At 45.0% G+C, this 12,112-nt stretch overlaps 2 protein-coding genes across 10 annotated transcripts in view; one reads left to right on the top strand and one right to left on the bottom strand.

Annotated features, from left to right (window-relative positions):
• Positions 1-629, bottom strand: part of FIRRM (FIGNL1 interacting regulator of recombination and mitosis) — a 66,547-nt gene extending 65,918 nt beyond the window's left edge. For 5 of the 7 annotated variants that reach the window (XR_014790355.1, XR_014790354.1, XR_014790356.1 and 2 more), the window contains exon 1: positions 472-629. Coding sequence is in view for 3 of the 7 variants with exons in the window: in XM_084851059.1 (XP_084707185.1) it covers positions 472-575 (104 nt within the window). In the remaining 4 variants the exon portion in view is untranslated. Of the gene's footprint in view, positions 1-470 lie in introns of all 7 variants that reach the window. The other 2 variants (XR_014790357.1, XM_084851057.1) reach the window with 1 other exon arrangement.
• Positions 630-676: 47 nt separating this feature from the next.
• Positions 677-4,051, top strand: METTL18 (methyltransferase 18, RPL3 N3(tau)-histidine). 3 transcript variants are annotated; one of them, XM_084851071.1, is made up of 3 exons: positions 677-759; positions 1,333-1,417; positions 2,706-4,051. In XM_084851071.1, the coding sequence occupies exon 3, from the start codon at positions 2,901-2,903 to the stop codon at positions 4,026-4,028; it is 1,128 nt and encodes a 375-aa protein (XP_084707197.1). In that variant the 5' UTR covers positions 677-759; positions 1,333-1,417; positions 2,706-2,900; the 3' UTR covers positions 4,029-4,051. The 3 variants fall into 3 exon arrangements, with proteins under 3 accessions (XP_084707197.1, XP_084707198.1, XP_084707196.1); XM_084851072.1 differs by having other exon boundaries at positions 677-907; XM_084851070.1 differs by lacking the exon at positions 1,333-1,417.
• Positions 4,052-12,112: the final 8,061 nt, after the last annotated feature.

Raw genomic sequence — 12,112 nt, 5'->3', positions numbered from 1 at the left:
ACTACAACTCCCACAATCCTTGGCCGCTGACTGGACCTTATGGGACCTTATGGGAGTTGTAGTCCAAAGCATCTGGAGAGCACCAGGTTGCCTATCCCTACCATAAATATTTATTTCTCACATTTCTATCCCACCTTCCTCCAACATGGCCCCTCTTACCCCACCCCACTTTTAATTTTTAGAGCAACCTGTGAGCAAGGCTGGCTGTGTGTGCCTGGCTTAAAGCCGCCCGGTCGGCAACAATGCTGATGCAAGGGATTTGAACTCAAGTCTCCTCATTCCACCACGCCATCCACCACAATATAAGCATCTACAGGAGTGCAAGGCCATGATCACATCGGGCCGAGAAACGGGGAACGCAGCGCCTCAGGCCTCGTTACCTCCCTCCTCTCGGCCGCTTTTCCCTTTACCGAGCCCCCTCCCCCACCCACCCCCCGCGGGCGAACGACAGCAGCGGGGGACAAGGATATGAGGAGACGAGGCAGGGCTGCGGGGAGCTGCCGGCGACACAACTCGGGATCCCAGCCCTCGACTTCCGTCAGCAGCGACAGCGCCTCGGGCTCGGCCTGGGACATGACGATGGCGACGCCGGGAATTCACCTCAGGCCTCGCCGACGCCTTCCGAATCTGCCGCCTCGCGCGGAGACCATCCGCCCGCCCATCGCGTCTTCCCAGCAGGCACCGCGCGGCCCTCGCGATGGCGGCTGACGCGAAAGTCGCGGGACGAGGAACGGCGAGGAAGCCGCCCGGGGAACGGAGGTGCGTTCGTCAAGCCCCTGCTCCCCTCCCGCCTCCCCGCGGGACTGCGCTGGCCGTGGAGCCTGCGTTTGTGGGGAAGTGACGAAGTAGTGGACAATTCGGGCCTAGTTCTCGCCTCTTGTCTGGACAGTAGCGCTTTAGGCTACAGGTGGGGGTTCACGCGCTTGAATATTCTCTCATAATAAAATTAAAAATCCCTCCACATAGAAAACTAGCACGTTAGAGTGAGGCATGTTCCTGGAAGGCTAGCCAGGCGCGCCTAGCCTTCTCGCTGACATGCTAGTGCCCTGATGCTGTTTGATATAGAGGAGTATTCAAGCCTGTGAGCCCCTCTTTGTACTCTGGTCTAATCCGGACCACAGGTTACCTCGTCAGTAAGAACTGGGAACATAGCAAGCTCCTTTATTGTGCAGCGTCCGATCATTGGTCCGTGTAACTCAGTATATTGTCCACCCTGACTGGTAGAGTCTCTTGGTTTTAGACAGGAGTCTTTCCCACCTTCATCAGGAGATGCCAAGGACTGAACCTGGGACCTTTTTGTATGCATATTGACCTGTGGCCCTTCCCCCTAAGGTTAAGAGAGGCGCTACATTCGTCAAGCTCCCTCCACTTACTGACTGGCAGGAAAGGATTCTGGGTCAAGAAACAGGATGTCCAGGTAGGGGTTTTAGGAGCTGTCAGACCCTGAAATGCAGGAAAAGGCGCCTGGGAATTAAGATGTTGTTCCTTGCAGGTAAGGGAGGTGGAGCCTGATGGGGGCAGGAGATGGCATGGGAAGAGCGTAATGCTTCAGAGTTGTGGTTCTAGAGCTTCCCACACTGATTTATTATTTTTATTTAAATGTATGTGTTGCTTCTCACTGCAAAATGCAGTCTTGAAACAACTTACACAATACACAAATCCATGATAAATATAAGGGGGTGGGGACAAAATCAATATAAGCCATAATCAGCACAATAATATAAATAAAAACTAAAAACAATACAGTATGAAAAGTGTCCATCCACAAATACACAAAATCTCCCCCTACTCGTATCCTAGAATGAACATCACAAAAGCAGCCCACAACAATTGGGCCATAACTAATGTCCAGTTGACTGGGAAAATAAGTATGTCGTTGCCTGGCGCCAAAAATATGACAGTGTTGGTGCCAGACAAGCTTCTTTGGGGAGATGCTGAGGAGATGGTGGCTGACCTAGCTGAAACCTGGTCAAATTCTGAGTCAAGGTGGTAATCCTACTGCCAAGGAAAGTCCATGCCATCGTATCTCTTTGGGGACTGCTCTCTGACACACACCTTTCCACCAGCTGGTGGTAAGGGAATTTATTTTTTCCAGGACAGTCACTTTAACCTCACAAATTATGGATTGTCCAGTCCTTTTTCACCATATGAATAACAAATATGAGTATTTTACAAGTGAAATCTCCACATGCTTTTAGTTATTAAATGTGGAAGTGGAAATGAATCTCAAACTGATTCCAAATTATCATTGTAACTCCTTATTACACAGAAAGTTCATTTTTCAAGAGTGGATATGCAAATCACCCTAATAGGGTAGACAGCATACTTGCTATTGCTCTTAGCTTTATCCAGAAGCTAAGGATATATTTTTAAAAGCAAAGACAGGACTATTGAAGTTGTTCTGAACAAACAATCCTGCCTCCACAAAACATAAAGACAAACTCTATCCACAATAGCTTCTGTATTTATTATGGACAGCACAGCATAAAATTCCTCCCTGGTTGGAAAAGTGCAGCAAGGAACAGCTTGGGGAATCTTGGGTACTTTTTAAACACCTTTAGCTCTCCCACCCCTCAGAGTTGCCAACATGTTAGGGGGAAAAAATGTAGCTGCTATTTTTTTACTACTACTACCACTACTACTGTTATCGTGTGTGTGTGTGTGTGTCAGTCATACGTACTGTATATCACTTTTCTTTTTTTCAGAGCATATGTGCGCACTTAAGAGGATCTTGGTAGAGCCAGTGGAAAAACTAATTTCACAGAAGAGAATCTCACAGTAAAGACTGGACTTGCAAACTTTCTTTCAGCACATTACAGTCAGTACTTCCATTGGTCCTGTGTCTCTGCGTGTTCATACTTTGGACATACTCTTATTTTTTGTGCCTGCTTCACAAGAAAATGGAATTTCAGTTCAACTTCTCAGTAGACAGTACAGCAGAAAACAGAACAGAGGCTATTGGGAATGGAAAGTTGCAACAGGAAATGATTCAGAAGTCTTTAGTCCCGTTGGACAAGCAAGAAAACTCTTCAGAAAAGAGGGAAGAGGTTTCCTCAGAAGAAAATATATTAAACCAGGAGCCTTTATCAGAAATCACCGTTAATGTGGGAGACAACAGTGTTTTTAAAAGCGAGGCCATGGCTTTGCCAAAGAAACACTCGTGTCCTAAATCTGTCAAGGAACATAATGTCCCTAAAGACATCAGCAAAGCGTTAGAAAATAAAATTGTGGGGGTTCTACCAGGCATGTGCCATGTAAATATTTCTGTGGTGGAGATGGCAATCCCAGATGACTCCCTTGGGGAAGACATAGTGTCTAAAAGTATTTCTTCTCAGTCTGACCTAATCACAGGTGTTTATGAAGGAGGTCTGAAGATCTGGGAGTGCACCTTTGATCTCATGGATTATTTGTCAGAATCTAAAATTCAGTTTGCACACAAGTTAGTTTTGGATCTTGGCTGTGGGGCTGGACTGCTAGGAATAGTTGCATTAAAAGGAAATGCTGAAGAAGTTCATTTTCAGGACTATAACAGCTCAGTAATTGAAGAAATAACCCTGCCTAATGTACTGGTTAACTGTGCTCATCAGGACGATGATGTTGGAGGAATTACTGAGATTCCTCTAACACGATGCAGGAAAGAAAACTTCACCCAAGACTTGCTCTCTAAATGCAGATTCTTTTCTGGGGAATGGTCAGAGTTTAGTAAACTTCTTTTAAACAGCAATAATCCCTTAGCAAAATATGATCTTATACTCACCTCAGAGACAATTTACAATCCTGATTACTATGAGGCATTGCATGGTACACTTTCAAGTTTACTTGGAATAAATGGCTGTGTATATTTGGCTAGCAAAGCACACTATTTTGGGTGTGGAGGTGGGGTCCTCCTTTTTACAAAATTCATTGAAGAGAAAAATGTGTTTAAGTGTAGAACAGTTACAGTTATTGACAAAGGGCTAAAGCGTTTTATAATTGAACTGGTTTTTAAGAATTCCTGTACTAACATGCCTACTATCTCAGTGCATTAATAAAGACATGTTTTTGCATTCTTTTGGTAAATTGCTAGTGTATTTGTCTTTGGCTCATAGTTGTGTTTTTCTTGCATGGCTCCTTTTCTGTCTCCCTGCTCCTATTACTCCCCCTTCTCTTCCACCGTAGAGTCCTTGCCAGAAACTCAAAAACCCAAGAGATCATAATTTACACAGAAATCACAATCTGAGTTTCATTTGTTATTGTTTGATGCAGGATACACCAGGTCTGGATATTTTGCTTGTATCAGGTATATGAGCTCTCCTGTAAAGGTCAAAGGTTGCATTATTTCATTCACTCAACTTGATTCAAAAGAGATTATTTCCTTACCTATTTTGTCTAGCACTGATACTGTTCTTTCAAAAATGTTTTTCTCTTCTTACACATCTATCCAGAGTTGACATGTACACCCCCATAGCTGTTCTTACTGATACAAAAGTCCATCTAGCCTTGGAGTCCCATGCCAAGTGCCTCTAAGATGTTAGTAAGCAGGGCAAAATAGTTATAGCGTCCATCTTTTGCACCTGATAATCAAAATTATATCTCTAAATTTGTTGCATAAGCTGCCTCTGGAAAGTAACACACCTATAGCGAATACATGTGTTTGATATTCTACAATCAACATGGTAGACGGCTGAATTTGTGTAATGGATAATCTGAAGATGGGCCAACTGCTGCATTATACCAGGGGTGCATAGCTCTAATCACTCTGAAGTCCAGTCTTATATTTTTATTAATTTGAGACGGCCACATTGCTGTGTTAACTGCATTAAAGCATTTTTACTACAACTCTTAAGAGCACAGTCCTATAGACGCTAGATAGCCATAGGATTTTTTTGTTTTCTGGGAACTGAGCTTGGAACCCGCACTCTGAGGTCAGTTCCCAGAAAGCTGACTCCCCGCCACCTTGTGAGTGACACTGTTCGTCCTCAGCTCCTCGCTCACAAGAGCAATTCGGAGCCGCCAAAAAGGGGGTGTTCCGAGGGGAGGGGAGGAGATGGCAGAAGCACTGTTACGGCGCTTCCTATGCACACCCCGCCCCCCCCCACCACTCCAAGGCGCCCTGGCTAGACAGCCAAAATTGGCTGTGTAACCACACATGCAGGGTGGCTGGAGCACGGAGGAGATGATCCGTTCCACCTGCCCTGCATGGGACACTTGGTTGCCTCCAAGTTCGGAGGCGGCCGACTATCCCCGTAGGATTGCGCCCTAAGTCAATGTTTTTCTTTTAACCCATTCTCAATTTTGTCTGTGCCCACAACATGCATAGCTTATCTCTGCACCACTCTCTGAACCCCTCTCTGTTAATGCTCCCTTTTTTCTCTCCACCTCACTGTGCACTCTTTCCCGCTCTCCACCCTTTCTACCCCATAGTGTATCCCACCTCTTTTCTCTCTCTGTACCACCAAAGGCTAGCTAGCAGCCACATCTCTCTTGCCCTTTTTCTCTTCAGCTCATAGTGTTTTCTCTGCCCCCAGCTCTTTCCCTATTTATCTTTCTGCATCCCCATCTCTGACCTCCCCCTTCTCTTCCTCCAGTCTTATTTGTTCTGTTCCTGCCTCTTCCTTATCCATTATTTGTACTCCTCACTGAGTTCAATAGCATAGAAACCTTTCATTTTCCCAGCAATTCACACCAGTGAAGAAGTCTTGGACACAAGTGAGCTATCTAATATGGCTGTTTGGTTGGCCAAAGTAAGTTGGAAAAATGCTAACTCCACCACATGCCTCTCAATCCATGGAGATGACAAGCAATACAGCCATAGTGATGGCAGTATTCTCCTTTCTCCACATCCACTTTTGATGAGTGTTGGGCAAAGCCTAAGCCCCCTTTTTATATTATATTTGCAGTGTGAGTCCTTTCCAAGCCAGCAAGGTAAGAATATAAGAAGACCTCTGCTGAATTAGACTCTGGGCCAGTCCACTGCAACGTCTTGTTTCCAACTGTCGCCAGCCAGATGTTTCTGGGAAACCAACAAATAGGAGACGTGTGCAACATGTGTTGTTTGTCCCCCAGGTACTGGTGTTGCAAGGCCTCTAAACACTGCCCTTTCAGGAAAATGAGAGAAATTGGAAACCATTTTTTGGAATGAGAGAAATTGGAAACCAAACAAAGGGTGTGATGTTCCTTTGTAACATCAGCAGTGTGGGAAATAACTTCACTTTAGTAGCTTCCACACTCAGAGTAACATCAGGGGATGGAAGTTCTCACAGAGAGGTGGGAAGTGACCATTAAAAAACACTGACTGGGGTTTAAACCATCCAATGCCCAAGTTCTCTGGACAATGTACAAACAAAAAATGAATAAAAATAGCACATAATGAATCCAAGGTAAAAAGCAGCAAAAAGTAAGAACATTACAGCACATAAAAACAAAAAAATTAAAATGCTGTGACCGAAAAGCACTAAAAACAGTTCTTAAAATGCCTGGGAGAATAAAAAGCTCTTCACCAAGTGCCAAAAATCCCATAGCGCAGGCATCAAGTGCGCCTCTTTGGAGAGGGTGTTACACAGACCAGGTGCCACCACTGAAAAGGCCTTCTGTCTTATAACCACCCATGCGGGCACCTGGAGAAGGGCCTCCAATTATGATTTCGTGTTTGGGCAGATGAATATGGGAGGAGATGCTCCGTAAGGTAACCTGGATGCAAGCGGTTTATGGCTTTAACAGTTAAAACCAGCACTTTGAATTAGACCCAGAAATGGACTGGCAGCCACCCTATGTTCTAACTGAAGTTTCCACACAGTTTTCAAGGCAGCCCTGTGTCTTACTTTTAATCTGTGTACACAACTCTGAGAGCCTTTTTTGGCTGAAGAGTGGGGTAAAAATGCTATAAATAAATATATGACACATCGCAATAATTCAAACAGGAGATTACCACAGCATGAATAACTGTTGCATGGCTCTCTCTGTCTAGGTAGGGTTGTAATTTGTATATCAGCCTAAGCTGATAAAAGGCCATTGAGGCCACCTAATGACAATGACTTATCTAAGAGCACCCCCAAACTACAAACCTGCTCCTTTAGGGGGAGTGCAACCCCCTCCAGAACAGGTTGAATACCACTTAACCGGACAAATGAACCACCCAGAATAAGTATCTCCATTTTATCTGAGTCTCAGTTTATTGACCTTCATCCAGTCCATTACTCTGCCCAAGCAGTGGTTCAGATCAATTGCCTCACCCGTATTATATGAAAAGGAGAGGTAGTGCTGGGTATCATCCATGTACTGGTGACACCAAAGCTCACATCCCCAGATAACTTCTCCAGTAGTTTCATGTAGATGTTAAAAAGTATGGGCGATAAAAAAGGGCCCCGAGGAATCACACAGCACAATTGCCACAAGGCAGAGCAGTAACCCCCCAGCACCACCTTCTGGAATCATCCATCCAAACAGGAGCAAAACCACAGCAATGCAGTGCCTCCGCAATTCAACTCAGACAGCCTGTTCATAAGGATTCCGTGGTCAATGGTACTGAAAACTGCACAGAGGGCTGAGAGAAACAACAGGGTCACACTCCCTCATCCTTCTCTCAGCATAGGTCATCCCATAGGGCAACCAAGGCAGTTTCCATTCTAAATCCAGGGCTGAAGCAAACTGAAAACAGAAAAACAATTAAAAAAACAATTTAATCCAAGAGAGCCTGGAGTTGATCAGCAACCACTCACTTGAGCACTTGACCCGGAAGAGGATGTTAGCAACTGGCCTATAGTAGTTTTCACTTCCTAGGTCCAGGTTAACTTTCTTCAGAATTGGCTTGATTACTGCCCCTTTTAAAGAGGCTGTTACTGCCCCCTCTCTCAGAGAGGAATTTATAAGCACCTGGACTGAGCCAGACATCCCCTCCCTACTGGATGTAATAAGCCAAGAGGGGCAAGGGGGCAAGCATACAAGTGGTTGGCCAAACATGACCAAGCACCTTGTCCACTTCCTCATCCAACGCAACTGGAGTAGATGGTGTTTGGGACACCTCCACTGCTAGGAGTTACTAATTGTGGAATCTAAGTCATGTCTGATGCAAGCAACTTTAGCTTCAAGGTGTTAAAAACATAAGAACAGCTGTGCTGGATCAGATCAAGGTGTTATGGAAACTTGTCACACAGTGTGCCGTTGAGGGCATCAGATTGGGGAAGGCTGATTCTAAGGTGTTTTCCTTGCAAACTTCACTGAAGAGTCCATCCCACACCTAAAAAAGACACAGGTGCCTGATTGCCCAGGTTCCTACAAATATAATGCTGGCGTCTAATGGTTTAATATTTTTTCAACCGGTGTCTGGCTTCTTAAAATGCCATTTTTTTCAGGCTTGTCCAGTCTATTTTGCTACCTTCTGCATACAATTTCCAGTGCTTCCACTATATCTCTGTATCAAAAGATGCAACTTTCTTGTATGAAAGCCAGCCTGCCTTCATTTTTTTTCCAGTAATCAAGCAGGACAATGAAGTGCCATCAACTGTGTTGGCAATTAGTGCAGAAAGGAAGTGGGGTGCATAATTCAAATGGGACAAGCATTTGTCTTAGCGGAATCATCTTTGCGGGATTAAGTGTGTTTTACTGATTGCAGGAAGTGAATGTAAATTTAGACTCAAGAGGCTGCTGAGCCAGTTTAGCAGCAGCTTCTACAATTATCCCAAATAGAGTTTGGAGCAAAGGAATAGGTAGATGGAAAGACAGTGCTAAGGCCGGAGGAACTCATTTTTATATACTGGTGTGAAGACCTTGTCCCATTTTAATAATTTGATTAAAATATATCCGTAATTAATCCTTTGTTGAAGAGCTTTCCAACTGTGATATCTATGGGAATTTTACATTTTAAAATTTTGGGATGCCAGCTTCTTGTTCAGTACCATACACATAAAAAATATAGATGTGCTCTTTTGAATATATTTAGGTGACATGGCTGGACCTTCTAGGCATTCTTGATTTTTCCAGCTGGACAAAGCAGTACACAATCTGCCAAATAGGCATTACAATAAAAGAAGAACCAACTCCTATGAAATGTAAGTGATGTTTGAGGAAGCCTACACCAAAACAGCTAAGAAGAAAATAAAGGATAAAAACATCACAGTTATTAATAGTTAAGCTGCAACAGTAACAGAACTCTCACCCCAAAATTAGAGAAATAATTTCATTCCCAACAGGAGGCATATTATTCTGAATGGACCCTCTGGGAACCAGAGAACCCTCCCTACTGATACATTGAAAGTAAGATAACCAGACTCCAGGTGGGTAGAATACGCTGAAGAAAATGAACATATCACTGTTGTTTTCTCCTTCCGTGGATGAAGCCATCCTTGAGCAGGATGCTCAGTAGTGGTACCATCCCCAAATAAGCCCTCTCCCAGGGTCAGATGTGGACAACTCGAAGCACCCACCTCCCAGAGGTGGCTTTAACAGAGTCCAGTCTCTAATGGCAAACAAAGGTGGATGCTGATGGTCATGTGGCTGCTATACATATATCCAGTAGGAGTGCTACTGGGCCACCAAAGTGGTTTCACTATGTGTGGAACATGCAGTCATAGGTTCAGGCACCCTAGTGGCCATGACCACAAAGGAAAATGAATGCAGGCCCTTATCTACCAGGATAGCCTGGCTTTAGCGACTGGTGGACAGTTGAAAGACAAAGAGCTTTGTGCCTTTTACACCTTGAAGGTGCTGTGAATGTCTGGTGTGACACTCCTTCCCCGTGAGGTCCTTGGGATTTAGATAAAAGAAGCAAAGCACCAGCTCTTGGCTCTATAGAAGGTGGAGTTAATCACAGGTAGGAAGGTAGGATCTATCCTGAGGATGACCCTATCCCTGCCTGGATTATGCAGAGCTCCTTTCAGAGCTCCCAGTTTCAAAATCAACATGTACATGTAAGTGCAACCATGAACAGTACCTTCCGAGACAGCATCTTAAGGGGAAATATTGCATGTGGTTTTGAAGAGCAGCTTGGTTACAGCCTAGAACATGTATAGTTCCCAGGTTGGGAAATGTTTTAAATTCGGTTCTAATTAACTTCAATCGAAAGTTAACTTAGGGTGCAGACCTATGGGTATAGGCGGCTACCTCCGAACTCGGAGGCGACTGCCTATCCAATGCAGGGCAGGAGAAGCATGGAGGGGATTGTCCCCTCTGCACTTCTCCTGCCCTGCATTTGCGGCTAGACAGATTTCGGCTGTCTAGCCACGGGAAGGTGAAGCGGGGGAGGAGGCTACCGGATGACACATAGGATGTGTCGTACCAGCCTTTCCGCCTTCCTCGCCCCGGAACGCCACATTTTGGTTGCTCCATGCTCCTCTTCTGGGGGTTGTGTGTTTGTATATCTGGTCAGATGAGGGCTGCATGTGTGTGAGAAAGAGGGAAATAAAGGGTTTAGCTAGGATTTTAGAGGGATCCTGGAAGTGTTTTTTAATGTGCCTTCACTGAGGAGATAGGAGGGCATGTGGGTATGCATGCATGATGGATGCTTGTGTGCTTGCATGCGTATGGAGGGGTGTGTGTGTGTGTGTGAGTGAGAGAGAGAGAGAGAGAGTGCACATGTCTATGGGTGGTGAGCTAGGGTGAGAGAGAGCGTATGGCTGGTAAACCAGAACGTGTGAGAGAAAGACATAGTGTAGAATGAGTTGGCTGGCAGAGATGGGTTAGAGAAAAAGAGTTTGCCTTCTGTGAAATAGGTTTCTGTTGATGGGTTCAAGATAATTGTTTAGTGCATTGTGGCTCAGACCCTACCTCTTCCTTTTACTCAGTCTTTTGGGCAGGTTGCTTGTCTGTTGGGACTAGTCACACCTCCTATGGCAGCTATTTTGTGGTAGTGTCAAGGACAGTTTCTCAAATTGCCAATATGCCCATGGGCCCAAAAAGGTTTCCTATCCCTGCTCTAGAGGTTGAGGCTTCCTGATAAATATCGGATGAGACACTGGGTTACTGGGAAAGGGAATAATTGCCCCCAAATTGGGCAGAACCCTTTCCAATTTCCAGCAATTTTTCCCTCTTCCAGCAGCCTCTTGTACCCTGCTGTACATTGTTTAGACCCCCCCCCCCCCCGAGAGGTTTTTCAGTGAGGCACTGGTGGCTGCAGGGGATGGGAAATGTTCCTTCTGAGAACTTCCTTAAGTTTACTTACCTTATGAACCAAGCCATTATTTTTCAGTTGTTTATTATTTTATTTTAAACGGTCTTCATATTGAAAGGCAAGTAATAAATATTTTCAATAAACCTATGTACCATCAACAAAACCCCACCTCAGAAGGTGCTTCACATCAGGTATGAAATGAGATAGGCTCATGGAGAGAGCTACTATCTCTTGAAGGTGGCTGAACTGAGCCCTAGATGTTGCAGACTTTGGGCAGGTTGCAAAGCTCTCTTCTGGGTGTTCACCAAGAATGTACAGTCAGGGCCAGAAATATTGGAACAAGGATAACTGTTTTGGCAGTTGGCCTCCGTACACCACCACATTGAAGTTGAAAGGAAACACACCCAGATGGGAGCGAAGTCAGGACTTTCAGCTGTAATTCAAGGGGTCTGGCAAAAGTGGGGCACTAACCATTCAGGAAGGACAGCTCGTGGCATACACACACACCCATCATTGGTGGCTCATAAGTAATGGAAGAAATGGCTGACAAGCAGCTGCATGGCCAGGTGTGGCCTATTTCCTGGGTGCCCCATGATCACTCAAGCAGATGAAAGGCCTGGAGGTGGTTCTGAGTGTTACATTTGCATTTGGTAGTTGTTCACTGGAACTCCCAACATGAGGTCCAAAGAGGTGTCCATGCAAGTGAAGGAGGCCATCATTAGGCTGAGGAAACAAAATAAACCCATCAGAGATAGCAAAAACAGTGGGAGTGGCCAACACAATAGTTTGGAACATCCTGAAAAAGAAGGAATTAACTGGCAAGCTCAGCAGCAGCAAAAGGCCTGGAAGACCATGGAAGACCACTAAAGTGGATGACCACAGAATTCTGCTCAAGGTGAAGAGGAACCCTTTCACAACATCTAGCCAGGTCAAGAACACTCTTGAGGAGGTAGGCATGTCATTGTCAACATCTACAGTCAAGAGACAGCTTTATGAATGTAAATACAGAGGCTTCACAACAAGGTGCAA

This window comes from Heloderma suspectum, chromosome 4 (assembly GCF_057233095.1).
Source record: "Heloderma suspectum isolate Gila_16-S chromosome 4, 16-S_ref, whole genome shotgun sequence".
NCBI lineage: Eukaryota > Metazoa > Chordata > Lepidosauria > Squamata > Helodermatidae > Heloderma > Heloderma suspectum.
The sequence above is the reverse complement of the archived record's forward strand: the minus strand, read 5'-3'. Positions and strand labels throughout refer to the sequence as shown.